The sequence below is a fragment of the Harpia harpyja genome, chromosome 6 (assembly GCF_026419915.1).
Source record: "Harpia harpyja isolate bHarHar1 chromosome 6, bHarHar1 primary haplotype, whole genome shotgun sequence".
In the NCBI taxonomy this organism is placed as follows: Eukaryota; Metazoa; Chordata; class Aves; order Accipitriformes; family Accipitridae; genus Harpia; species Harpia harpyja.
In genome coordinates, this window is record NC_068945.1 from 69024964 (window position 1) to 69052715 (window position 27752).

Genomic DNA, 27752 nt, shown 5'->3' on the forward strand with positions numbered 1-27752 from the left:
TATAAAAATAATTTGAATGAATACTTGCGTTCAAACATTTTAAATACACTTACAATGAAGGCAAACCTGTTTTAAAGCTGAAACTTTTAAGTTATTTGAATATATTATTAAATTCTAAGAAAACAGGAATTACATATTTGCTCCTGACAGAAGGTCAAGCTGCTGGACTGGTAGAGCACAAAACTGAAATTTGCTGAAGTTCGGAGTGGACTTGTGGTAGTAGTTCCTTCTGCAGCTGCAGAGAGGGTGTTTTCCTCATTTCACCTAGTTCAATGTCTAGTCTGTTAAACTGATAAACAACATGAAGACCAATATAAAAATACAAAATAGCTTTTTGCCTTTGTACTTAATGAAATGGAAGACGATGAACTTGACTCATTCTGAAATGCTGAAGGACAAGGGTCAAACACAGGATGAAAATCAACTACTTGTTTCATGGGTGACCAAACAATTTATGCTCGTGACCCATGTTTTTTTCAAGACCAGGTGATCTGCAGGCTGGCATAGTCTAACAGGATGAGTACACAATTGGTTTTCCATTATCTGGGTAATGAAAAAATAATGTAGAAGCCCAGATAGTAAAGAAATAGTTGGAGGTATCAGGAAGCTCAGTGCAGATGTCTTTGATCATTGTTCTACTGGCCTGTGCTCTTCTTCGGACAGGAAAATAGCTGAGAGCTGCCTGGCCAAAAGCCTCATCTTTCTCCCACAAAAATGCTTGTTCCTTTAGCCTGTTGCATTCCTAGCAGGGATGCTTCAGCCACAGCTGTCTACTGACCATGTCCAAAGTAATCAGTTAAATAGGTGATTTAAATGCCCTCACGTACACCCGTTCAGCTGTTTAGGGAACTGCACTATAAAACAGATCCCTGATACACAGTAAGAATTCCCTGAATAAAATATGTTTTGGTATTAGAGGGTATCTGAGGAGCGGGAATAACCAACCTAGTGCAAAACTGCTTTATGCTGGCACTGACTCTAAGGTGAAATCTGTAGATCCCATCACTCACAGACCACAGCCCAAACCCAGCCATGCTGGTGTGCAAACATAAGAATTAGGCATAGTATCTGCTGGTGTCCCCTAGAGACCTCAGATCCTATTGATCACCAACTCTGACCCTCTTAGTACCTAACTCTTTCAAAAAGCCCAGCTTTATTGCTGGATTGCTGACCTCAGAAACCACAAAAGATGTTTCATTTAACTAAATGAATCTCAAATCATTTCACAGTGGTAATCGCTGCATTCTGTCCTGCTACTGAGATTTCCTACTTACGACTTTACTCGCAACCACAATTATGGGAGCGCAGCAAAACAAGCTTCTGGGCATATAATTTATAGGTATTGATCAGGTGACAAACCTCATGAAACAGCATAAACATGCTTTGCATTTGTTTTCAACCTTTAGTTTTTTGAGTTATTGCACTTAGTTGGGGGTGCAAAGAAAGAAAATATCTCTGGTCTGCTTTATGAAAAACAGACCCTTCTTTCTGAATGCAAATCGAGTGTACAGCTATAACTCTGTTTCCTTTCTTACAGAAGAGGAAGCGTCGAGAGAAAGATGATGATGCAGTCAGTCTTTGCAGCCTTGACTTTAAGGTAATCAAAACACATTGCTCTACAACATTGTGCAATCATCTACTTTGTCAACTATAGTGGCTTCTGCTGGGAAATGCCATACTTTCTGTGTTTGCATTTCACCATCAACAGTTTAGAGACATGTACAGCCGTGTTTGCTCTTGCATACACCTCTGGGGTGGGCCGAGTCCTGCTAGTGATATCCACAACACTGTTTGTGATCTCCTGTTTTAATCATTTGAATCCTAAATCTGCCACAGTTCTAATGTTGTGTGAAATAAATGCGTGTAACCCGTGCTTAGCAAGAACATAAGCATTTTCAAGTGCCAGGAAGCAAAACTGTGCAAAGCCTCTTCAAATGTTGCTTTTGTTTGACTTTAGTTAGTGCACTTCATTGTATTGCAAACAAGCTGGACTGCCTGGGTGGTAAATTGTTCTTAAAGCTATGGATTAAATTGACTTATAAAAATGAGGGTGGGGAGGTGCAGAGTTGCATCTTTTTCCAAGAACTATCCAAACCTGGTTTTCTGAAAGAGAAACTACTTCCCACTGTCCATCTGACCTAAAGATCTCACTGCCAGACACTTCTCTGAAGAGGGGAAGGAAGAGAAACAGGGTTTTTCCTAGGAAGGTAGCTATTGAGTTGAGAGTTAACTAAGTGGGGTTTATGGTTTATTAGACTGGGATTAAAAGTAATTTGTTAGTGGAGAATTTCCTGTTTGACCTAATGACCAGTGCATCCTCTGTTGTTGTCACTTACTTTGCATTTGTGCATTATTTATTAGCCTCACTTAACCTGGCCACTGCTGGATGCTTTCCACGACCGATTGTCCTGTCCAACAGGCTAACTGTGGGCTTTGACCTCTCTAGACTAGATCTCCTGTTCCAGATAAGACCACCCCTGTAATTTCCCAGTAGGGGAGGGAAAAGAGAAAAGAAGATTATCTGCAGAGGGCTGTGACACAGCAGTGCTGATACCCCTGAAATGACTGTGTTTTGGGCTCGTTTTTTTTCTGAGGTCTTTCTGGTTTTCTGATGCAGATGGGAGTGTTACAACTAGGAAATCTGCCCTCAGGGAACAGGATTTTTTTTTTCTTTTCTTTTTTTTTTCTTTTCTTTTTTTTTTCTTTTCTTTTTTTTTTCTTTTTAATTGGACTACCTTTTCATGTGTTGGACAAAATTGCATGAATTAGGGTTTCTCCCACAAAGCAACCACTTCAAGGTGAAACTAAAGTATTAACAGTAATTTGTGTACTCACCTTTTAAGAGTTTTAACACAAATCTTCCAAGGAAAAAGGGAAATCCCTAGGCTAATGCAGTCAAAATTCAGACTGCAGCTTTTGTTTAACCTGGCTTTTTAACATGTTCTTTTGAAAGGGTCATGCTCTCCTGGACATTTGAGAGTTTGAGGCGCACCTACCAAATACACTCCAGTATTCTTGCAAAAATACATTAACAGTACTGATTGGATTGTAATTTTCAGGCTTTTTGATACCAACTCTCAAGGTTATTAAAAGTTTCAAAAGCACCACAATCAACTATCTATAGTCAGATTTTCAAAACACATTACCATAACTTCTGAGTCTCATTGAGCACTTACGCTGTGGTATAGATTATACTTTGCTCTGTCTAGATTTGATGAGGGTGAACCAATAGCCTAAAATTTGGCTTTATCAGACACAGATATATCTATTTCATTGATGAAATAAGGTCACAAGAGAAGATCAAGATAATTTAAGAATGTTACATGTAGGTCAGACCATATATTGTTTATTCCCATCTTAGAGAGGGGAACTGATTTTTCAGAGTTTGTCTCTATAAAGTGTCTAATTCCATAGCATAACTGTTGTTCAGTTCCACTATCTCCCCCAGCAAATATAGCTCAGCTGACAAGCTGTTGTTTTCTCACCATACTTGTAATAATGGAGGACTTTTGCCAGCATACTGCATTTGCGCTCCTACTAGGCATAGTTGTGCTGATAAAACTGCCATGTAGATGGTGATCCCATGAAGGGCTGCTTTGGAGCAGGGAGCTGCACCCTAGTCTCCTAGACTTGGCATCCTACCCAATGTATGTTTTTAAAGTAAAGGTAGGGGCAAGGGATTATTTAATTTGGATGTGTACCTGTCTTTCTGAAAAGGTTGAGCAGTCCTTTAATGGTGTTTAAGCCTCATATATTCTAGATCATCGTTCCGCATACCAGGAAGATGGTATGCAAAATGGCAGGGGAGATCACGCCAGTCCAGATGGACTGCAATGCCCTGGCTATTCTTGTTTATTTTTGGCTTGTTAACCTCCTCCTTGCTGCCCAGAGTCCTACTCAAAAACGAACCAGATCTGTTAGTTCTGTTAAGCTTCTAATTTGACATACTGCCTAAAACCCTCCAAACATTACCAAAATATGAGTGGGAAGTTACAACCTGAGACCATAGTTACAGCATCCACTTCCTTCAGCACTGAGCCACCCCTTCTCTTGTGCCAAAACACCCTCCTTTTGGGAGAAAGAAGGTATTTTCTCCCCAGATCATGTCTGGAGCCATACTACAACATGGGCTGTTGATAATTGTCTGGGTAAGACAGAAGGGAGAGTGAATTGCAGTGCAGGGACAGAAACAAGAAATTGAGGACAGGAATTTATTAAGCAGATCTTTATGCTTTAAAACTGAGAGTATTTTTGCATTACAGGTAGGTTTATGCCCAACTTTTTGTTAAGTGATCACATATGAAACGGTTCTATATTACCCCCACAGTTATGTAAGGTGTTGAATGATTCATGGGAGGAAGCAGTACTGTGTTTTTTGAAGGTGTGTGTATCTTGATGTTTGTTAGCAACTAGATAAATACTTCTCAGTATATGACAGGGAACAGACGGATGTGATGGTGTATTTCACCCGAGGCAAAATGAAGCCAGGCTGAGTAATGTGTAAGAATCACGTCTCGTCTGGATGGTGTTTTCTGTTCGTTATGGGATGTCCTTGTAAGGGTTTAGGAAGAGGGACTTCAGAGAGGAAGTGAAGTCTTAGTGAAGACCCTTTTTATGAACCACCATGCTGTGTCCTTCTTGATGCCTTACTCACCTTTTGGGGACCAATTCTGTGAATATTACTCAGTCTGGACAGGAGTTCAGCCCAAACAAGCCCTAGAGTTGTGCTAGTGTTGGCAGCAGAGAGAAACTGCGACAATAAAGCTGACAGTGACAAACTCTCCAGGGAAGGCAGTTAAACACTGAAATTTTTTTTATATTAAAAATTACTTGGAAAAAAAGAGGAGGGGGAGAGAGAATCCCTGTGTCTGCATTCTTGCTGGTCCAGATCATTTGAAACCATCAATGAGTGTCTTTCCATGGTCAGAGTCGCCACAAGCAGCTTGGCTTCAGGCAGGGATAACACAGCCTAAAGACCATCACTAAATAATGCAAGAAACTGCAGCGGTAACTCCTTCCTTTAGAATATATACCCACAAGCTTTAAAGAAACAACAAAAACCGTCCTTCCCCCCTCCCTTCCCCCTCCCAAAGATACAACCGCTCTAGAGGACTTTTATGGGAATTTTATTGGCATGTCTGATTCATGCAAGAACGTGCCCATGCATAAGTTACAAATTTGTATTTGCAAATAGACTTTGATCAAAACGAACATCTCTGGCATTGACTACACCAGGCAACTCTGAAAAACAACATTTGGCACGTGAGCAGGTTGTGAGCTGAAGTCAACTGTAGCTTCTTGCTCCATTTCTCTGTTGTTAGGGTAGATGTTAGTTTAATAATATCACAAAATTCGACAGTTCATGTTTTCTGGTGTTGCATTCATATTCATAAGATGGAAATTGCTTTTCTGGCCTGAGCGCACAAATGTTCACTTCAGAGATCGTTGACGTAACTCGTTTTCTACAGAGGTCTACAGAGTGTCATAGGTTGTATTTCAGTAAAAGTGCCTCAGCACTGTGGGCTGGGTTTGGGGGGTTTTTTGTATTTGTAACTGTATAATGGAGTTGAATGGCAGCTAATTATAGTGACCTCCCACCATCCAAAATAAATGCTGGATTCCAGACCGGCTCATAAACTTTTCAGATGACCCAATAGTCTCTTGATGGGTCATAGCCTACTTTTGCTCATTTTCCAGAATACTGCTCTGAATTTGGCTCTGAATATAAATATCTGGGAGTGGAATGTTAAACACAGCTCATGGACAGTAAACAACTTTGTGTATGGCAGAGGGGGTCTGACTGCCCTGGGTGCATGAACATGTATGGGAGAAGATGATTGCCTGTGGAGATCTTATTTATTCCAGTCCTCGAGTGTTCTGCATGTTACGCTATATATACCACATTAAGAATAGCTGTAAAGTGAGTTTTTAGGTGGATTTCAGTTCCTAGTAAATAGGATTTCAAAATGTACATGCACAACAATGAAAATGAATATGCTATGAATGTAATGGATGCTTTCATTTTCCCCGAGACTTCAAGCCGCCAAAGGGATTAAAATGTCGCAGGTTCTTTCTTTGAAGAAATTGAATCCAGATGTCAAGCACATTAGAGGCATCCAGGATCTGTGAAAACTGGGAAAACTGCCCACTGAGGAATACCCCCCTGCCTCCGGGCTCTGTTAATGCACCAGCTCTTGTCTTCTCCTCTTCAGCCAGTGGTAGAACTGAGATCTGTTGTCACTGGTCTTGTCAGCAGCAGCAAACATCCTTCTTGCAGAGTTAGGTATAAAACAAAGTAACCTTGAAGTGTCCTGGGCTGTGTAACTTGGCCAGACCTGAACTATGAGGATATTGAGGGTGCTGTAATGACTCTCTTCCACTGATGGTAGGCTGAAAATCACAATCCAGGCCTGCTAGGGTTTTGTATTAACTGTATCTGCCTGCTGTTCTTGCACATGATTTGCTTGAATACTGCCAAGAGAAGAGACAGGATCAGGTTGTGAGTGCTGACCACCCTGGACACAGGTGCTGGAGGACATATTCAGCTGTTGGGGGAGCATTCCTGCATGCCACGCTTGGCAACCCCTGGCACTAGCCAGATGCCATGTGTCGCTTAAACAACTGAGTATTTTTAACTGTGAAAACTTACATCAGTCTGGAATTGCACACTGGAATTTGGATGCATGTTTTCTTAGGAATTCATCATTTGTTAATCTAAAATTTATTTGATCATGCTTTGGGGCTGAAATAACAAAATGGCATGTCAGTACCCCGGAGAGCATTTTTATTTAGTAGCAGCCCTACCCAGAATAACTTGCAGGAGCAAGGAATGTTGCAGGTATGAGGCCGCCCAAGACTTCAGGCAAACAGCTCTGTGTAACAGCAGTCCTCCCTTCTCCGTGGAAATGAAAACCCAAGCTAAAAATAAGAGTAAAACAATGAGGGCTGAGTGACTCCTCTTGTCACTTGAACTCTTCCCAGCTCCCTAATTTGATAGTAGGATAGGAGTCACCAAGGTATTTTGCTCCTAGAAGTGAAAATCCCCATTTGAGTATAGGGGAAGAATGCTATTAATACCCACTAGCAGGAAAGCAGGAAGAACTGGTCTGTTATCCATCGCTCAGCACAGCGACCGGCCAGGCTGCGTTCTCGTGGCTTCAGAGCTGCCCTGGCCTGGGCTGATCCCTGCCCAGTGGGCTGGAGGGGCAGGGGAAGGCACGAAGGAGGTTGGGGCCAGGGCAGAGGGGTAAGGGGGCACTGGGAAGACAGGGAGATGGTGTTGGGTAGAAAAATACGTCCTGAGTTAGAGGGAAGATGGGATTATGGTGCAGGGTGTATAGGGTACAAACCCTTAAGTCCGGCTTTGTTGCTTCTGCTGCACAAGGAACAATCTCCTTTCTTTTTCCATTTGTTTTGGCTTTCGTCAGAGGGTTCCCAAGTACCACAGCCTTGTTCAGGATGGTTTGCCCACTGGAGTGGCATTCACACTACAATGAACTTTACTAACTTAAAGGTCATACTCACCCTGCCTCTCCCCTGTGTCGTAAGTAGAGCAGAGGCAGGTAAGTAATGTGCAGGTACTGCGGCGTGCTCTGAGACGCTCTAGGGCCGTGCTGATTATATTGTTGTAGACGGGATGCCGTGGGCATGGGGAATGATTACTTTACCTGTGCAAGATCACCTTCTACCCTTGCTGCCTTCAGGCTTCTCCAGATTTATTGCCTTCCCTGCGTTGCATGTTGGCCAGCGAGTACCCATTGCACAGCGTGTGTCTCCACCGCTCAGGGTGGATTTTGCCTGGAAATGGCGCTTGATGATCTATACAGATATAGAGGGCATACAGAAATCATCCCATCTGCTACAGGGGCAGCTGGGAACCGCTTGTCTTAGGTACTTTTGTTGCTATAAGGCCTTACCCACCCCTTGCTTTGAACGATGGGCAGGTGTCCAGGGCACGTAACCCTTTGCACGTGCCATGCCAAGGAGGCAGACGGGGATCCCTGTTGCATCAGGCCAGAGCTTTACATGTCCACAACGTGACATCAGCAGGCTGCATCAGCTGGGGCTTGCATCACCACGAATTAGTTAGCCTCACAAGGTGTCACACAGAAAGTCAGGGATCTCCCCGTCGGTGAATCAGGTGCACAGCAGCAGGTCCCTTCCCCGAGGGCTCGGGAAGGAGAAGGATTATTTAACACTTACGTCACAGAAAACACTTCATATGGCATGAAGTGCTTCGGGACGCAGGACATCACGTTCTGGTCCTAACAAGAAGCGTTTAAGTGCCACCTTTGTGTGCATGACTCTGCTTCACACCTTCCCTCTCGGGTCCTGGTTGTTCATCCCCTATTTTTAGTTGACTCTGCACAGCCTGTCTACATCTCACTGAAAAGAGATGCGCTGTCAGGGTCAAGAAGCATTCCTGAATATTTAGACCAAGTTTAACAAATTTTTGATCTTAGATTGTAGGAGAAATAAATGGGCATGTTTGATACTCCCCCAAAAAATGCTCAGACTCAGTGGAGGGTTTGCCTGCTCTTCCCCAGAGGCATCATCCCTTTGGTCTTTTGTTGTCTTAAAAGTGGTTGACTTCACTAATCCCAAAAAGGATTACTCATATCTGAAAGAGTCACAGTCTGTCCTTTCAACAAGAGTACAGAAACTCACTGTATCCTGAGTTTCTGAGAATCCTGTGGTGGACGAACCTAAATGTCCTGGTCTCGCAACGCAGAGGTTAAACAGGCGCAGATTTGCTGAGAGCAGCTCCCCATGGGAGAGAAGTAAACAAAGCTAAAAAAAACATAAAAGCCAGGGGAGGGGACAGCAGGACTTTCCTCCTGCCCATTACTGTTGCAAACCCTCTGCCAGTCCTGCAGCGGCCAAATGGGAGCTGGGGACCAGCTCGGTGGGCACCCTGCAGTACTCCCGGCCACCCCAAATTTTTCTCCTTTGAGAAGGAGGTTGGTTGGCGCAGGTAGGCAGCAACGCAGCTGCCCTCCTATTGCTAAATAAACTCCGTTTCTTTTTACCAACACAAGAGACCTTTTATTTTGGAGATTTGTAGCGGTGCCAGGAATAATATGACTTGAACAAACAAACAAAAAATACAAACCCTTTGCATCTACAGCCAGGCCTGCTGGGACAGGCTCCCCTGTTAGAAGAGGGGGAGAGGCTCAGCCCAGCCCCTGGCTAACAGAGCTGTGCCAGCACAACCTTTAAAGCTGAGAGCAGACTTAAAAGCACAGGTCTAGACAAGAATTCTTTTTTTTTTTGAGCAAGGAGGGCTGAGGCTGGTAAAAAAAACGACTTGCAGTGGCAAATGATTTATGCTCCAGCAGCGGCAAGGAGAGCCGCCATCAGGAGGAGCATGTCCCACCGCCACGCTTGCGAGACGGCCGTAGGCAGCGGTGGGCCCCAGTGCTGCAAGTGCCAGTAAAGAAAAAGAGAAAAGGGAAAAAAAACCCCAAAACATGCGTTTGGCTTTGTCTCTTTTCAGGGCAAATAGCGAAAGCCCCGCGCTTTTCAAACCACTTTCCATTGTGGGGTGCGGTGGAACAGTCCCCTCGACCCTCAGTGGGTGCCCCCGTTGCCCTGCCTCGAAGGAGAACCTCTCGGAGGTCCCATTTTTGGGGAATTTAGGAGGAAATAACGACCGGGAAAGAAGCCCAGAGGCTCCTCTCCCTCCCTGGGCACCCTGCCCCCGGGGCAGGGCGAGGGGCTAGCAGCCAATGGGCGTGGCTTTGAGCGGGGATTGGGGCGTGGTCACGCCGGTATCCCCGCCCCCCGGGCACTCTTGCCTCTGGGGTACGGCGAGGCGCAAGTGGCCAGTGGGCGTGGCTTTGAGGGGGGAGGGGCGTGGTCGCGCCGGTAGCCCCGCCCCCGGCGGTGAGGTTGGGGCGCGGCGCGGCGGCGGGCGCAGAGCGGGGATGAGCGCGGGCTGAGGCGGCGGCCGCCGAGGGGAGGGAGGGGGAACGGCGCCGCGGACGGCGGCCATGGTGGCTCACGACGAGCTCGGGGGGCTGCTGCCCATCAAAAGGACTATCCGGGTGATCGACGCGCAGAACCAGTCCTTCAGGGAGCAGGAGGTGAGGAGGAGCGGGGTCGGAGAGGGGAGAAAGGGGTCGGCTGTGGGTTTGGGGGGGTTTTTTGAGGGGAACGTGGTGGGTTTGGGAGACGCCCCACACAGACACACACACGCACCTTCCCGCTCTCCGCGCCTGAGGGGAGGCGACGAGCCGGGTGCGCTGCCCGCGGAGAACCGGTCGCGGAGTGAGGTGCAGGCAGCGATTTTAGGAAAAAAAAAAAAAAAAAGTCTTTAAAAAGAAACAACAACTTCCTAGCCCCTGGAGGGGGTTTGTCCTGGAGGAGTGGGAGCAGGGAGCCGAAACCGAGCTCGGCGCCTCACCTGAGCCCGCTCCTCCCAGCGGGGGTTTCATTAAAAAAAACGCGTGTTGCTCTGTGCGCTCTTTCCACTGACAAGATTTTTCCGAATTAGGACGTTCGTTTGCTGCATAAACAACAACAACAAAAAAATATCATGGGTGTTGGTTGGTGTTTTGAGGATTTTTTTTTTTTGGAGTATTGTTATTTTTATCATCTGTTGTTATGTAGATGAGAATAATTGCATTCCTGGTAGATGCTCGCATGCCTCCTGCTGCGACAGAAGGCAAAAGTTCACGAGCCAGGTAGGGACCGGTTGCACTGGGCAGGGTTTTATTGCCGAGATTAGCGGTGAGACGAGGTGGAAAAGAAGAAAAAAAAGGCTCCCGACAGCTCTGGGGCTTGAGGGCTCCAGTCCGAGTCGCCAGCCTCTTGAAATCCTGGCTTTAAAACAGCCAAACTTGGGCAATCTCATTGTGCAAAAGGGGAACCACATGTTGGGAGAGAAATAACATAAACCAGATCTCTTAAAGGAGAGTAAGTCACCTCTAATTCTTAAAACGTGTATTTTCTGTAGGGTATAACCAGCATGCTGGGTATCTGAAGTTAAACTTTGGGTCTGGGCTTGAGTAATGACTCCTAAGCCAACACTCCTATCAGTGCTAGGTGCTGAGTTGCTATCAAGAGCCACTGAAGTTATAAGCGGAGTGCCAGGCTACATTTTCCCCTTGGTCACGAACAGCCTGTTGAATTTGAGAAAGGCGAGGGTTGTAATCTCCGTACCGACGTGTCAAGCCAGAGCCTGGTGGTTCAGTTTGAGTGCAGACAGCTGTTTTCGGAACAGAGCTTGAGATTCAGCAAGCTCCTTGCACACGAATCTTAAAATAAGATAGTCAGGTGGCGATTTCTGGCAGGAATTATTTGAGCTGGTGACTAAAATCCCTTTCTGCTTATTTGGCTTAATAGGAAAAGTTTTGCTGTGCGTGGTTTTTAGATTTGTCACCATGTTTGTATGCATTGGTATGGAACTGGCACGTAGGACATTGCTCTCTAGTAAGTGATCCTTGTAAAAACCACTAATTATTACCTAGCACAGGGGGAAAGGTTGTAGCCAGGTAGGGACTAGCATGCTGCTAGAGGAAAATGTTTGTTGCTCAAAAGTAGAGCCTGGTTTTCTTTTGAGCAGCGAGGTGCAATCTTTTCACAATGCAAAGAGTTAACCAGCACTTAGAAGCACTTGAAGAAATTCCACTAGTGTGAAGTCTTGCCTGCCAGCTGAGGCACCAAGGCACAAATTTAGCTTTTGTGTATGTCTGATATATTTATACTCACCTTTAATAAAGAGTCCCCTGGAAAAAAAAATTATGAATGGAAGCAGAAGTGCTGTTGAAATTGCTGGGGTTTTAATTATCTGTCGGTGTTGTAGTGCTTAACACGGCTAGCTTGTTACAGAAGCTTTGCAGACTTCATTCTAATCTGGGCTTCTGTAAGTCATACAGTGTGGAGACAGGCTAATCATTGTTTGCAAGTACAGAACAAAAAAAAAAATACTGAGCCAAAGTTATCCATAGTATGAACTGTGCTGAGTCTCGGCTTACACCACAACTGAGTTTGACTGTAAGTGGAGTACATGACCCCAAGCTGAAATGCAGATCTCAGAGAAGGTGAGGTTTCTAAGGAGAGGGATTTTTCCCCCCCCCCCCCCCCCCCTCCCTGCCTTGGATCAAACAATATCGCTGGAAGGAGAAGAAGAAAAAACAGATGCTTTTTTTTGGCAGTCAAGCCATTCATGTCTGAGAGCACTCACAGGACAGAAAGTGGAATTTGTTTCTCTTTAAGAGAGAGGAAATGGCCTTTTGCTAAGCTGAATTTATAGCGTACAGAAGTTTTTCTGTTGGCCAGACACCCCAGGGGAGCACATTGCATGTACAGAAAGCGCTCTGGTCATGCCGATCTTTGTGAAATTCCTCCCTCCTCAGAGCAGAAGAGGGCTCCTCGGGAGCCGTGCTCCCTCTTGTTCAAGAGAGCGGTGCTTTTCACTTCAAGCCTGTCTTTGCATGTCTCAGTATGTATGGACTGTTGAGAAAAGTGGCGATTTATAATCCCAGGGAGCCCCTTTGTACCGCCTGTCCCAAACGGAGAGGCAGGAATGCCAGACCTTGTGCATATGCATGTGTCGCTTCAGCCTAGCACAGATGTGCTGGGAAGGCATTCACACATGTCCCTCAGCACAGATAGTGTGTCATTGTATCTCCTATCTGGAAAGGCTGCAGAGTTGACCCTTTTAACGGCGAGCTGCAAAAGACTGTACAAGCGTCCTAAAGTACTGAGGTTTCTTGCTATTAATTTTCAGTGTCACGTTTTTCTTTTCCATGCTATTTATATCAGTGGCCTTGACAGAGCTGTGTAGCTTATGTCTGTATATTTTTTGCTTACATTCTTGCAGTTTCTTAAGCTTCTCTTGGCTTGTGTCCCTTTATTCTAGTACACTGTTTTCTAGAAGTAAATTACCTATCCTTTTCCTCCACTCAGAAACGTCAATAACTAATTAAAGTTTCCTCGTCTTCCTTTGAGCCCAGCCTATCTTTCTAGCCTTCTGCATAATCCTTTTCCTGACAGACTCTGCCTTGAGTGCAGTGGCTCATGGTCGGCAAAGGAGAGAAGCAACTGCAGTGTGTTCCCAGTGCTGTACCTAAACCCAGCTGAGGGTTGGGGTCCTGGGGCTGAGGACACTCTCTTACAGCTTTTCTTCATTTCTATAGTACCCTCATAGTTCTGAGATTACCCAAAACATTTCAAGCATAGCTTTGAACAGGCTTTGTGCTGTGCCAAGAGGTCTTTCTGTTCTGCATTGCTCATAAATTGTTTCTTTTCATGTTTCCCCCCTGCAACTTTGAAGGCTTAATTCAGTGTGAGCTAACCTCTGTTGCTTAACACTGTGTGTAGGCAGACAGACAGGCCACTCCTTGGGTCATGTTGCTGAAATCAGATCTTACATACGTAGCTTTTATGCTTCTTCAGTCTCAGGACTGGAATCCATTGTGTTCCTATTCCCCTTTTCTGTTTTCAGCATTTGTCACTTCTGTTGCTACACAGAAGCAAAGCATTTGGGCACCTTATCTTGCAATCTCGGACTGGAAATAGAGACGGCAGAGAGCTTGTCCTAAGCACTCTTCTCAGTCTTTGCCTTTTAGCCTTTTGAAATGTAGGAGGAGGGAGTCAAATGTAATTAACCAAAAATGCCTAATAAAGCTTTGGTAAAATTTCTGCTGAGATGAACTCAAAAAAGAGGCTGCTTCCATCAACTCATCTGAACTTCATGCTAAGAAACTTTCTTGTGATGATGAGTCACGTCCAACCATCTGCCAGATGTTTAAGAGCACCAGGGCACCTCATCTAGTCTTTCTCCTAGCCTTAAGCTCCGAGTCCGTCTCTTCCTGGCATCCCATTGTGCACGCCTTTCCTGTACAGTCCTTACAATACAGTATTTTTGATGTAAAATATGTAGAGTTGCCAGCATGATTTTAAAAACTCATCTGAGCTTAAGCAGCAGGAGGTTTCCATGGGGCGTTTCCTCTTTCTTGGCAGCATTTTGGTCAGGACAGAATTGAAAATGCTCTGGGCTCCCAGCAGGGATTAGTGGTGTAGAAAAGCAGAAGCTCTATCTTTCAAATCTAAACAACATATAAGAAAAATTATGATGACTTGCGGGGGTGGGGGTGGGGGAGCAGAAGGGGGAGGAAGCTTTGTAAACTGAAGGTTTTAAACTTTATCCACTTCGTGTGTGTGTGTCCCTCGCAGGAATGTTCAGCATGTGGTCATTTGCTATTTGTTAGAATAGCTGCTGAGGCTGTCCTGGGCTCTGACTGCTACTTTTCTCTCCAAAATAAAATTAAAATGGAAAAACACATTCTTTCTACAAAGGAAAACATGATAAAATGGAGAGGCAGATCACAGCTCCATCTTTAGATGACAGTCGCTTGCCTTGCAGAGGAGAATGCTTCAGTCTATTTATGTTCAAACCATAACGGTCCCTGTTCGAGCCCTATTTTGAATTCTGACTGATGTGTATGTTATCTTGCCTCTTTTACACTGGGCAAAGTCTCTGCAGTTTAATTGCAGCCTTAAAGTTCAGACAAATATTTACAGCCTCTGCTTTCCTTCTAAGATGAATGGCTACTTCAAAACACTCTCTTTGCTGTGTTTCCCACTCCTTAAGTGGGTTCGTGCTTTTTAAACCTGCCTGGGCAGCTTGAGAAATGAAGTGGGAGTCACAGCCAGTACAATTTGTTCTCTGCTTTATTTACAGGAGCCAAGCAATAAGCGGGTTCGGCCTTTAGCACGGGTCACATCCCTGGCAAACTTGATCTCTCCTGTAAGAAATGGTGCAGTTCGGCGCTTTGGGCAGACAATACAGGTAAATAGCAGAGCCTTCTAGTCCTAGATGTCTAGAGATATGGGGAAGGTACTGGCTGTATGGGGGTAAAACAGACAGTGGGATTTCAAGGCATCTCTTGAAAATCTACTATATGATTTATGCAAGGACAGAAAGCTTGTTTGGGACTTGGGGATGAAGAAGAGTTCACGAGTTCAGAGGTAGCTTGTTAGATAACCAGGTTATTGAGGGTTTAAGCAGTAAAAAAAATAAAATGATTCAGATAGGGAGAATTAGTTGATAAACTGTTCCAATACTTGAGATATGTGTGTTGGAGCATGTGCTTAAATGTGAACTGACCCTGCTGTTCAGTGACCTTTCAATAATGTTAGAGAAGTGTTGTCTACGGAACACTATACTCCACACTTGCAGATAAGAGCGATTCTATGTCTGTGTTTTAAGAACATTGCAAATCATGAGAGCAAAGTTCAAGTGGCTCCTGATTAGCCCCATTATAGGTAGAATTATGATCCTAGTTTATTTACTTCCTCATACCTTGGAAATAGACCCAAGCTTTACCTTCCCATCCTCCTCCCAAGTGCTGCTGCTGGATCAGTGCAGGGAGAGGCACATGGAAAAGCTTGCCAATCTCTGGGCTCTCGGGGCTTTCTCAGCAACTTGATTAAAGTGTTCCTTTATCTGAGGAAAAGTGTCTGGGTGTGTTTTCCTGCCCTGTACAACAGAGGAGGATGAAGGATTGGGAGGGGTATGGATAATACTATAATACTTCTGTACTTCTGAAATGTTGGCTCTACTTTTTTTTTTTTAATTTTTTTCTTTTTTTTTTTAATTCCTATAGTCATTTGCCCTTCGCAGTGACAGCAAGTCTCCTGGCTGTGCCCAGAAGTCATGTAGCAGATCTGCTGCTCCTACTCCTCCTAAAAGAAGAAACAGTGTACTTTGGTCTGAGATGTTAGATGTCAACATGAAAGAGTCCTTGAGCACCAAAGAAATTAAGCGCCAGGAGGTAGGCTCTCTGTTAAACAGCAGGACTGAGAAAGGCAGCCGAGGCCTTGGCTTGTGCCGTTTCCTTGACGGGGAAGGGAGTAATGGGCATCTGTGGGTGACTTTATCTTCCTGTGCACCTTCATTTCTAAACTGCTAGATTTATTTCTCCATTAGGCATGGGAAAATGTAGGCCTCTCTCTCTTGACTAGGGAGTTCATCTCCCCGGTTTGATGATCAGAGATGCCAAACTCTTTGCATGGGGGTGTTCAGCATTTCTGAAATTCAAGACCCAGCCATGCTGGTTGCTTTGCTGCAGACCCAAAGTCAGGTTCCTTGTAAAGCCAGCTGTCTTTCTCTTAAAGCTCTTGACAATTGGTTGAAAGCCAAATAGCAAGGCCTTGGCTTGCCTTTTTCCTGTAGTTCTTAGACAAATCTTCTAGTGACAACACAGAAGCTGACTAAAGACGCCTGGGATTTGACCTCTGTGGTTTTCTGGGTTTTGTTTTTTTCGTACTTGCCTGTGTAAAAGCAGTGATTTAAAAGGCGCTAATATTTAATTTGGCTTGTGCGTGAGCGTCAGAGCTTTCACACAGTTGTAAGTTATGTTGCTTTCTCGGAGCTGGGAAAGCTGGCAGATTTACTTGAGGTTGTCATGCCCAGGTGGCATACAGTGATTCAGATGGCAAAACCGCCTATTCAAGCTGCAGAGGCAGGATGTACATTATGTGAGCTGAAAGGCTCTTTCAGAGGAAGACTGGGATTAAAAATGACTCTTGATGCTTTATCTCCTTCCTCACAGGCAATATATGAAATGTCTAGGGGAGAGCAGGACCTAATCGAAGACCTGAAGCTTGCCAGAAAGGTGAGTGTCTTTTTTCCTGCAGTCAGTAATCATATTACAGATAATAATGAAGTTTCTTTGCACCTGCAAAGATTACGTATCAGCTTTATCAGGCCCAGAATCCACAGTTTGAAAACTGGCCTGGAAAGTTGACGTGAGCAGTCCTACAGTACTGGTTTGATTGCAACAAACCCAGTCAAACAAGGATTGCGCTTTGCAGTCCTGCAGAGCTAGTTGGGGGAGAGTTGAGTTACAGAGCTCATCTGGGAGAGGAGTTTCTCTCCCAGCTGAGAACAGTTCAGACAGGAAAGACCTTTTCATTTGAAGGTCTTGATACCTTCATACAGAGGTGAATCTTTTTGTGATCAAAGTTGATGTTACTGTTCCTGTTGGCTTCACTTTGTATCTGTCCCGCACGTGATATATCCCCTCATATTTAAATTGTCAGCTTTTGGGCTTGGGAGATTTGAATGTATTTTAATACTGATGTTCTTTGACAGGCTTATCATGATCCTATGCTGAAACTCTCTATCATGTCTGAGGAGGAACTCACCCACATATTTGGGGACTTGGATTCTTATATTCCTCTGCATGAAGGTAAGAGCAACTGGATCATTTTCACATAATGTGCTGACTAAGAGTTAAACTCTATGCTTTCTCATGTTAGAACAGCTTACTGAGGCATTGTTGCAATTTCTATTTTTGTGTTTCAATTCCAGACTTGTTGGCAAGTTTAGGAGAAGCAACAAAACCAGATGGAACAGTGGAGCAGATTGGGCCCATTCTTGTGAAGTGGGTGAGTACATAACTTGGAGACAGCGGGCTAAAAATGAGCTTAAAGAACATTTAAAGCTAGAAGCCGAAAAGCTGTGGGCTTTTGTGGCCTTGAGCGAAAGATTGAAACGGAAATCCTGGCTACATTGAAAACAAAGGGACTCTGTCAGCCGTAATGGGCCACGATTTCACCCTGGAGACTTACACTAGTGTGACTGCAATTACTTGCTGATTTATGTTTGAAATGTCTGTATCTTCTGGACTGTTTGTCACTAAGGTGATTTCAATAACGTTATCACTGTTAATCTCAAACATCTGAACTTCAAAGGCATCGCACGCAGGTTGCCCTTGTTCTACTCACAAAAGACTAGCTACATATACAAGATAGTCTGTTAGCTTTTTTTTTTTTATTGGGCAGAGTATCGCAGTAAGGGAAGTAGAACTCCCCGAGTTTTGACACATTAATTTGATTTGCTTTTCCTACATGGAATTTGACTCCTGAATATTATTCTGTTCTCCTGCAGTTACCACGACTCCACGCCTACAAAGGTTACTGTAGCAATCAGCTGGCAGCCAAAGCACTTCTGGATCAGAAGAAGCAGGACCGGAGAGTGCAGGACTTTCTTCAGCGCTGCCTTGAGTCTCCTTTCAGCCGCAAGCTAGACCTTTGGAGCTTCTTGGACATTCCTCGAAGTCGGCTGGTCAAATACCCGCTGCTCCTGAAAGAGATCCTGAGACACACTCCCAAAGACCATCCCGATATCCAGATTCTGGAAGAAGCCGTAAGTAATAGTGCTGTCATGATCATTGTTCTGACATAAGCACATCATTCTGGTGGTCCAGAAACCTTTCTTAAACCCTCAGCAATTTTGTGGGGTGGTTTTCTTCATGGACACAAATCTGTGACTGTAACCCCTCATGAAAGCAAACGAGAGATCTGTCCATATGGATTCCATCATCTGAGTTCTTGAATAGCACTTAAAAGGGAGGATACAGAAGCAGGGGTCACTATTTAATCATTTGTAAATGTTTTGGTTTATAGATATCTATAATCCAAGGAGTCCTCTCTGACATCAACCTGAAGAAGGGAGAGTCAGAGTGCCAGTATTACATTGACAAGCTGGAGTACCTGGATGAGAAGCAGAAGGACCCAAGGATTGAAGGCAGCAAAGCTTTACTGTGCCATGGGGAGCTGAAGAATAAAAATGGACATGTAAGTCCCTCGTGTTCATGGTAATTAATTCTCACGTTTGAAAACGTTCCCTCAGAGGTAGTTAGAACTGTTTGTCTGTCATAGCAGGACCAGGAGCCCCTTCCATCCATAGGGGTAGTTTAGATAATTAGCTAAATTTAAAAAGCAGAAGAGAAAGCACCTGATGGCAGTCTGTATTTCAGGGTGTAAGGGAAAGTTTCCTGCTGACAGCTTTACAATTGGCCTTCAGAAGCTGGAAAATAATTAGCACAAAATTACCATAGAAAGTGTGCTCTGTGCCCAAGCACTCCATCAAAAGGGATTTCCTGCCGGCTGTTTACTTTCAGGTGCTCTGACATTCCCCATTATGAGCGCTGGCGCACAGCTCTTCCAAACAAAAGTGTTCCTGCAAAAGCCTGTTTGGCTTTGAGATGAACTGCCAGAAGTTTATCTCCCACTGTAGCAGCGCTGAAAGACCCTGCTGTACTCAAGGCTCTGCTGCCTTTTGTTCTGGCTTGCAGGAGTAACCTCGTTGTAAACCTCCAATCTTTTTCCATTTTCTTTTTTTTTTTTTTTTTTTGTTTGGTAGGGGTTTTTTTGTTTAATTTGGCCATTACACTTCTGTACACATGAAGTGTTTTGTATTGTCAGAAAAGATACTGCTTCTAATCATCCTATTCTTGGCATCTGTAAATGATAATTCACTTTTTAAGGGTCTTGTAAAACAATAAACCTGTTGATACAACTGTGGTCTGTGCCACCACTGCCAGTGCCCTATGTTGCTGTAACAGGAAACTGTCAGAAAATTAACGTGGGTGAAACTTCAGATAACGTGACCTTGAATCCGAGAAGGTGTGTGACTGCTTTGACTACAGAGTACAATGCTTTACTCGTATTCAAATGTGTTTTCCCTTTCAGAAACTCTATGTCTTCCTCTTCCAAGACATCCTGGTTTTGACCCGGCCAGTCACTCGCAATGAGCGTCAGGCTTACCAAGTGTACAGGCAGCCGATCCCTGTCCAGGAGCTGCTCCTCGAAGACCTGCAGGATGGCGATGTGAAAATGGGGGGATCCTTCCGAGGAGCTTTTGGCAATTCCGATAAAGGTATGGACCAAACCAGTTCATCTGCACAGGAATCTGTTGGTGAGGAGAGATTACACCTGGGCATAGATCCCCGTGGGCTGAGGTTCCTTTAGGATAGCAGACACATGATACGTGTTAGCGTTTACCTGTAGACTGTCACTGCTGGGCTTTGCAGTTTTATATTTGGTGGCTGTAAAATTATATATAGTGCTTTGCAGCTGGTGCTCAGATTAGAAAACATCTATTTCAACGTGTCTGTGGTGGGTTGTGGGGTTTGGGGGGGGGGGGGGGGGTTGGGGGGATTTTGAATGCTTTCCCTGAAGCAGAGCAGTGCAGTCCAGGTCCCTTGTCTAGCAATGGAATCTCTAAATACTGAGCTAGGAACTGATCTGCTTTTTCCTATGTTTATCTTCAGCTAAAAATATCTTCCGAGTTCGTTTCCAAGATCCCTCCCCAGGCCAGTCCCACACGCTGCAGGCCAACGATGTCTTCCACAAGCAGCAATGGGTTAATTGCATCCGAACCGCCATCGCTCCCTTCCAGCGGACTGCTGCTGCAGCAGAGCTGAAGGAGCTGCCGGAGCTGAGCGAAGAGTCGGAGGAGAACAACCCCTCCGCGCCCAACATCAAAGCCCAGAAGAGGCAGTCTGCCATGTCTGGCATAACCGAGATGGAGCTAGACGAAAGCACATCCGAGTGTGGCTCCATCTTGGACTCGGAGGAAGCCAAGGGCGTGAAAACACACAGAACACCGTCTGGGCACAGAAAAACGAGGGAGAAGCAGCTAAGTGGCAAGCGGAAAGAAACGCTAGTGTAAAGAGGAGCGCAGCAACATCCTGGTGGAAGACTGTTTATTTATAAATAACGTGTACATTTTTCTTGTAATGTGAGCATGATTGGATTCACTCTACTGAACAGAATATTTTTTTTGTTGTTTTTTATGTTGTAATGGCAGCTACTGGTATACAGTTAACACTGTTGAACTGGAGTCTGTTTTTACAAACGTGGCCACTTTGAACCTGGTTTTAATGCTGTGAGTGATTCGCAAGCCCTCGTGCTTTTGACTGCCCATGGCAGATTTGAAGAGCAAACTTTGGTTTCTGAAAGATTTCCACGTGCGGTGTTTGAGGTGGGAAAACAGTAAAGCTAAAGCGGAAGTTTGGGCCATCACCGCGAGCCTGGCAGCACCTACCTCCCTTTGGGGGGGGTTTGGATCGACACTGCAAGGGTCCTTTTAGAGTGGACTCAAAACCTGAATTCACATTTTCTTCTTGTCTTGTACAGCGCACGTTTTGCAGTGTATGGTTATCATAATCTGTGCAACTTTATATGTTAAACAAGGGGGGGACACCACAAAAAAACAGACCCCAGGTTCAACAGGTTTTCAATTTACCTACTGGAATCTTTCATCTTAGTGTGTTCTTTGTACATTCCTCATTTTCACTCCTGTAACCTGCCAGATATTTAATTTTTTTATTAGTTGTTTTGTTTCAGGTTTGTTTGGGGTTTTTTTGGTTTTCTTTTTTTTTTTTTTTTTTTACTTTTGTATTTTGTTGTTGTTGCTCAGACTTGGCATTTCCTTTCAAGTACTTGATCCTTCTTGCTCTGAGGTGTGCGTGTACATACCGTTTCTCACATCACTCCACAGTTCTGCGGAGCGCAGGCAAGCCATAACGAGCCGGTGGCTGGGAGGAGACGCCCAGTGTACCCCATTAACGATGAGTGACATAAATGGCTTGTGTGCGCCCCGGACTACTGAAAGAGAACTGCATTGCTAACGGGGTTTAGGAAGGTTTTAGGCACGTTGCAAAGGGTTTGGGGAGGGAAGAGGAGCAGCAGCTAGAGGGGAATAGCAGGGAGTGAAGGTAGATTTTTCTTGTTCCTATTGCCTTTTGGAAATGAAACGCCTTCCGCGGGGAGGCAGGACTGGAGGCAACCAAGGGTTTATTTGCATGTGGTAGAAAGGTAGAGAAAAGAAAGCGTCTGAAGCTGATGAGGTGTAACGAAAGAAGAGATAGTGGTTGTATATACTCGTCACGGCGACACTGCCATGTTCTAGCGGTCCAAAGATTCGTGTGAGAGATGCCAGCTTGGTAACTGCGCTGCAAAGCGTTGTAGGAAACAAAGCGATGACAGCTTTGAGCACAGCCAACAGGTTCTTCCTGTCATTCGACTGGTGATGACGGGGTGAGGACAGCGATCCCACCGTACCCGTCCTTGAGCATTACCCGAAATCTGTGCTTGAGGAGCCGTAACTCGGATGCGAAGGGTTATTGCCTGTCACGTGTTTGGCCAGTAACGTTGGAAATGGGAAGAGGGTGTACATAGACACAAACGTGTGGTTCTCTGTAAATGTATTGTACAGTTTCGAGTGCCAAGTACAATTAAATTCCTGACAGCCTCTCGCCTGCCTCGTCTGAGTCGCTGCCTGGGAGGGACACGCTTGTGCGGTGGGTGCTGCCGGATGGCAGCAGATAAGCGCGAACCTGCACTTCTCCGAAGCGCACGCTCCGGTCGTAGGGCTGTAGCTCGCGGGAGGAAGCCGTGGCTTTATTCAAAACCCTCTTCTCTGTCACGGTCCCCCTTTGCGCCGCTGTGACCGGGCAGGACACGAGCCGGAGGTTTACAGCTCCCTGTGCGGTGTGGGGCCTGGCAGCCGCTGCCCTTTGTGCGCGATGGGCGGTCGCTGTAAAACAGGGCGCAGCTGCGTGACTCACTGCAGCGCTTGCATCACTCCATTTCTGGGGCAAAAAGGAGCAATGGCAATAATCCCTGCCCTCCTGGGGCGCTGAAACCTCCTTGCTACAAAAAAGAAACCACACACCCCCCCCAGAACCGAAATGGTCCCCATTTAGCAAATAATTTTAAAATATCTTGTCCTTGGCGAGCTTTCAGAACCTTGAGCAGAAGGTGGACCTGGCGGGGCAGACTCCCCTCCACCGGGGTGGCGGGGAGCAGCCGGTGATCAGCACCATGCCGAAACCGTCAGGTCTCCGCAGCCCTCCCGAAAAGCTGTGGCCTGACCGTGTAGGGGGGGTGTCTGGGCATGGCTGCAGCTCCTGGGGAGAGCGGCCCCGGCTCCAGGCCAGCTCCCTCGGGCTGGTCATGCTCCCCTGGGTGTCCCCCCCTTGCACCCCCAGGGGCCCTGCTCGGAAGGGAAGGCTCAGCTCAGTTTGCAGGGACAGGGTTTACAGCTGAGCTTTGACCCGTGAAGCCAAGTTTTGATCTGGAGGAGGATCAGCCCTTCCCATGCAGGGAGAAGTTGGAAAAAAGGCTCCTTTTGCCATTAAAAAAAGGTATTAATGAGCTGCCGGGGCACGCAGCTCGTCCTCAACAGAGAGGAAATCCTGCAGAGAGCCTGCTTATCCTCCCGCATGTCAGGCCGAGGCCAAACCTCTGTCTGGTCGGCCCGTAGCCGACAGCAAATTAGCCAAGAACTTAATTTCCCTTTAAAAGTAAATCCCCCCCCACCCCACCCCGACTCCCGGTGGTTCCTATCCCCGCTCCATCCCTCCGGGAGGAATGTGGAGACCACAGCCGTCCGCCTCCTCAGCCCTCGCTTCGCTAGACTAAACAAGCCGGGCTTTCCTGGTTTCCTCCCATGCCGAACTCCCATCGGGTCCCGGCCAACCTTCTCCTCGCCTGCACTGCTAAACCGCTGAGCTGAGACCCCCCCCTCCATCCTAGATTCGGGGGGACCCAGGGACACAGCGGGGTGAAATACCCAAGGGCAGAGGGGGGACCTGAGCCCCTCCATCCTCGGCCGCAGCCGTTGTGGGATCATACCCAAGCTCAGCCTCTCCAAAATCCCGTTTTCCACATTAAACCTCGACGCAATTTATGCCGGGCTTTGCGGAGGTTCCTCTCCGTCCCCACGGGTGCTCACGGGACCGGCCGACCTCGGCGCGTCTGGGCTCGTGCGGGGGGCACAGGGCCCCGCCGAGGTTTCCCTGTCGGAGCGGTTTCCCTCTCCGCCTCCAACTTTCTCTTTTTCCACAAATTCATCAGCCTCGCCCCCACCGCCTGGTCTGCAAATGCAAATCCAGACATCGCCGCACACATCTGCGCACATCTGGGCTTGCGTTACGAGCCGCGCGGGCTCGGGATAATCCAGCTGGGTGCTTTTAACCATCTGGTCTGGGTTTGGTTTTTTTTTTCAGCCATTACCTGGATCAGACCGCTCAAAGCCAGACGCTGAGGTTGAGCAGGGAGACGCTGCCTGGAAAACGCTGTGTGAGGCTTTAACGTTGGCCGCTTGCAACCTCCTTCGTCAAAGCGTCGACCTCTCCAGCTCCGGCTGGAGACATCCCGGGAAAATCAGCTGCCAAAATACCCGTCAGCCGGCGGCTGTGTGCTCCTGCCTCCCACCGTGGTGGCCTCACCGCTTTCCCATCCTACCCCACGGCCCATCTCGGATGCCGTAAATAGGACCTGGCCATAAACTGCGGGATTTTATGGGCCAGTAGGAAGTTTTATTAGGTTAATTATCCTGCCGTGCTAATGAAGGTGCAGTTAAGCAGAGTCTAAATCAAGGGTTGGCTTGACCTTCTCCCAAAGGCTGCTGCAAACGTGGGAGGCAATGGGTACAGGTGACGGGGAGGTGGTGGGTGCTGGTGATGGGGATGTCGTGGGTGCTGACAATGGGTGCTTGTCATGGGGAGGCGATAGGTGCTCGTGATGGGGAGATCATGGTGCTGGTGATGGGGGAAAAAAAAAAAACCAGCAGCTTCCAGCTTCACTCAGCACCAAGGGACACCCAGGATGGAGCAACCCCTTCATCCTTAGCAGAGTGACCCAGGGTCCTCCCCACCCAGCCCACCCTCATTTTGGAGCTCAAATAACTCCCCACATAGCTTGAACAAACACCTTAACCCTCCCGGGCTTTGAAAACACAACACAGATAATGTTGGTGTTTGCTTCTCCCAGCTGGGTTTGAGCCAGCTCCCCCTCCTCTTGGCTCCTTGCTCGCCTGCCCAGGGCTCTTTCACAGCAATTTTAATTCGATCTTATTAAATCTGGAGCAGAACAGCAAGCGTGGGCAATTAGACAGACAATTAGGGAGCAGCTTGTTGCACAAGAAGAGCTGCCAGGGCCTCCCCTCCCCGAAACACGCTCGCGGGGCGAGTAGTGCCGTGCCTCTCACCAGACAGGTTCTCGCACGGCTCAGCCGCTTCCTCCCTGCAACCGCAGCGTTTTACGTGCCCAGAGTTTTTTCCAGATGAGGTTTTCCTCAAGACGGTGATCCCCTCCCGGACTTTGTCCCACCTGGACGCCCCATTTCCCATGTGTTCCTCAGTTGTCCCATGGGTTGGCTTCTGTTTTGTGGCCTTCCCTCCAAATCCCACAGCTCTAATTCCTCACTGGGTTAAACTGGGGTAAACTGGTGCCATTTTCCTGTAGCTGAGAAAGTCAAACTATCTTCTGCTGTGGAGCCTGGTCATCTGGTCCGTTAGCTCCTTGGCCTGGCTGGTGACAGTCACTTGACCGCTATGGGCACATAGGAAAGAGGGATGGATGGTCGGAGGGACAGGTAGATGGACGGTAATGTCCATGCGCGGATGGATGGACAGACGCGTGGATGGGTGGATGGATAGTTGACTGGATGGATCATTGGGCGACTGGATGGATGGGCGGATGGATGGATGATAATGTGGTTGGGTGGATGGATGCACATATGGATGGATGGGTTGGTGGGATGGATGGATGGTTGGTAATGTAGTTATGTGTACGGATAGACACGCGGATGGATGGATGGACAGCTGGGTAGATGCATGCATGGATGGATGAACAGATAAGTGGATGGAGGGTTAGATGGAAGGTAGTGAGAATAGCTGGATGGATGGACAGTTGGACAGAGAAATAGCCCTCATCATCATCTGCCTCTGAACCCTCCTGTACTCCCTGATGAGTAAAAACGAAAGCAGGCCATTACAACCTGGTTAACCCTCGCTCAGCCCCAGGGTTAACCCCTGACTAACCGGGGCAGGACCCATGACACTGCTCACCTGAAACACCACCACGTCAGCTGCCCCGGGGGGCCGTGGAGCTGTTCTCGGGGAGCCTGGAAGAGGCATCATGGCTGATTCAGGTCTCCGTCAGCGCGGAGAACATCAGCTCCGGAGATCCGGGCTCTGCCTGGACCTGCACGAGTGAACCCTCTCTCGGCAGGTTTGACACGCTGCCAGCATCGCTCTTGGTGGCCCCGGGGCTGGGGAGACTGGGGGGACCCCTCTCAGCCATGCGGGGCTGGAGGCCTTTGCACAACTCCAAACCCCACCAAAATTGCCTTAAACCAGCCAAAAACAGTATCGCCCCCCCCCTTTCCGCCAGCGCCCTGCCTCTCCCCGAAACCACCGCTTCGCTGCAAGCCACAGCACAAATCCCTTAATTAGGGGGTTTGTTAGGAGCCGGCCCCACGAAATGCCACCAGCGGAGCAAGCGGGACGGCACCCAGGGTGGCCCAAGGGGGCTGGCGGTCACCCTTCTTCTCCAGCACCCCGAAACTCTCCTGCCCGCTCCGCCGGGGTCCGGCTGAACCATTCCTGCTGACCCCATGGCTCAGCCTCTCCCGTGTGCCCCAGCTCCTGCCTCCTCCTCCTCCTCCTCATCCGGGGAGAGGCAGGTCGGAGGGAGGAGGCCCCATCCGCGCCTCCCCGCCGGCACCGCGGCGTGCCGGGGCAGAGCCGCGTGCGAGCGGGGAGCGCCATGGCCGAGCGGCTGTCGGAGGAGCAGATCGCCGAATTCAAGGAGGCTTTTTCCCTTTTTGACCGGGATGGAGACGGTTGCATCACTACGAAGGAGTTGGGCACCGTCATGCGGTCGTTGGGGCAAAACCCTACCGAAGCGGAGCTGCAGGACATGGTGGGGGAGGTGGATGCCGATGGCAGCGGCACCATCGACTTCCCTGAGTTCCTCTCGCTGATGGCGAGGAAGATGAGGGACACAGACAGCGAGGAGGAGATCCGCGAGGCTTTCCGCGTCTTCGATAAGGACGGCAATGGCTACATCAGCGCGGCGGAGCTGCGGCACGTCATGACCAACTTGGGTGAGAAGTTGACGGACGAGGAGGTGGATGAGATGATCAAGGAGGCCGACTGCAACAATGACGGGCAGGTCAACTACGAGGAGTTTGTGAGGATGATGACGGAGAAGTGAGCCCCCCCCCCCCGCCACCCACCTCCAACCCCATCCCACAGGTAACTCACTGGGATGAGGCTTTGTGCCCAACCCAGCATCCATGGAAAGTCCCGGACCATGGGGTCTACCCCACCCATTGCAATAGCCACCCCAAATCTTGCATCTCCCACATCCCGACCACCTCCTGCCCTGCAACTCTTGCTGGCGGTTGGAAAAATCTATGTTCATGGTGCTCTTTTTTTATTTTTTTCCTTAATTTCTTCATAGGGAACAGAGGTCATGGTGGTCCCCCAGCCCCTTCATCCCCTGCTGCCTTCTCTCCGCCATTCTGGGCTGGAAAATCCTCTTTTATCCCAGCCGGAGCGTCACCAGCCAGCGTCTGCATCGGATGCGGGCATCCTACCTGGCAGGATGGGGCTCAGGGTGCAGATGGACACGGGGGGTCTCTTCCCCCTGCCCCCCCATGAGACGCACCTCTCATGTCCATAGAGGTGCCAGTGGCCATCGCGCATCCCCTGGCACCACGCCGAGTCCAATAAAGAAATGTCCCCCCCCCATGTCCTGGTGGCTGCCAGTGCTTCCTTTGGCTTCTCTTTGGGGTCCCTGCTAAAAAACACCCCCCCCCAAATCACTGACATCAGTGCATCCCAGCCAGGGTCAAGCCCCACATCACCCCCATCCTCTTTCCCCCCATTCTTTTTTCCTACAAGCTGGAAAAATGCCCCTCACGGGTTCTGGGCACCCTCCAGCCACAGCCACCAGGGTTGTGGCCGTCCCCACCCCAAATCCCCATCACTTTTGGGGTCTGCTGTCTGCACCCCCAGGGTATTGGGGGCCCTTTTCTCCCTCCCCCCAAGCTAAGAGGAGAGTTGGCAGCTGGATTTAGCCCTAATCCCCATCCCAAAGATAAGTAGAGCGGGATTCACCTTTCCTGGCCGTAATCCACCCCGTCATGCTCTGCG

The 27752-nt window shown here is 47.7% G+C and overlaps 2 protein-coding genes across 2 annotated transcripts; both read left to right on the forward strand.

Moving 5' to 3' along the window:
- The first annotated feature begins 9924 nt into the window (after positions 1–9924).
- NET1 (neuroepithelial cell transforming 1) lies at positions 9925–22056 on the forward strand. The gene is made up of 10 exons (XM_052790231.1): positions 9925–10085; positions 14690–14797; positions 15615–15782; positions 16563–16625; positions 17105–17201; positions 17324–17400; positions 17903–18160; positions 18421–18591; positions 19489–19675; positions 20070–22056. Exons 1-10 carry the CDS (start codon positions 9993–9995, stop codon positions 20468–20470), a joined length of 1623 nt encoding a protein of 540 aa, XP_052646191.1. The 5' UTR covers positions 9925–9992; the 3' UTR covers positions 20471–22056.
- A 4246-nt stretch (positions 22057–26302) lies between these two features.
- Positions 26303–27343, forward strand: LOC128143030 (calmodulin, striated muscle). The gene is made up of 2 exons (XM_052789861.1): positions 26303–26849; positions 27058–27343. The coding sequence occupies exon 1, from the start codon at positions 26359–26361 to the stop codon at positions 26806–26808; it is 450 nt and encodes a 149-aa protein (XP_052645821.1). The 5' UTR covers positions 26303–26358; the 3' UTR covers positions 26809–26849; positions 27058–27343.
- The last annotated feature ends 409 nt before the right edge of the window (positions 27344–27752 follow it).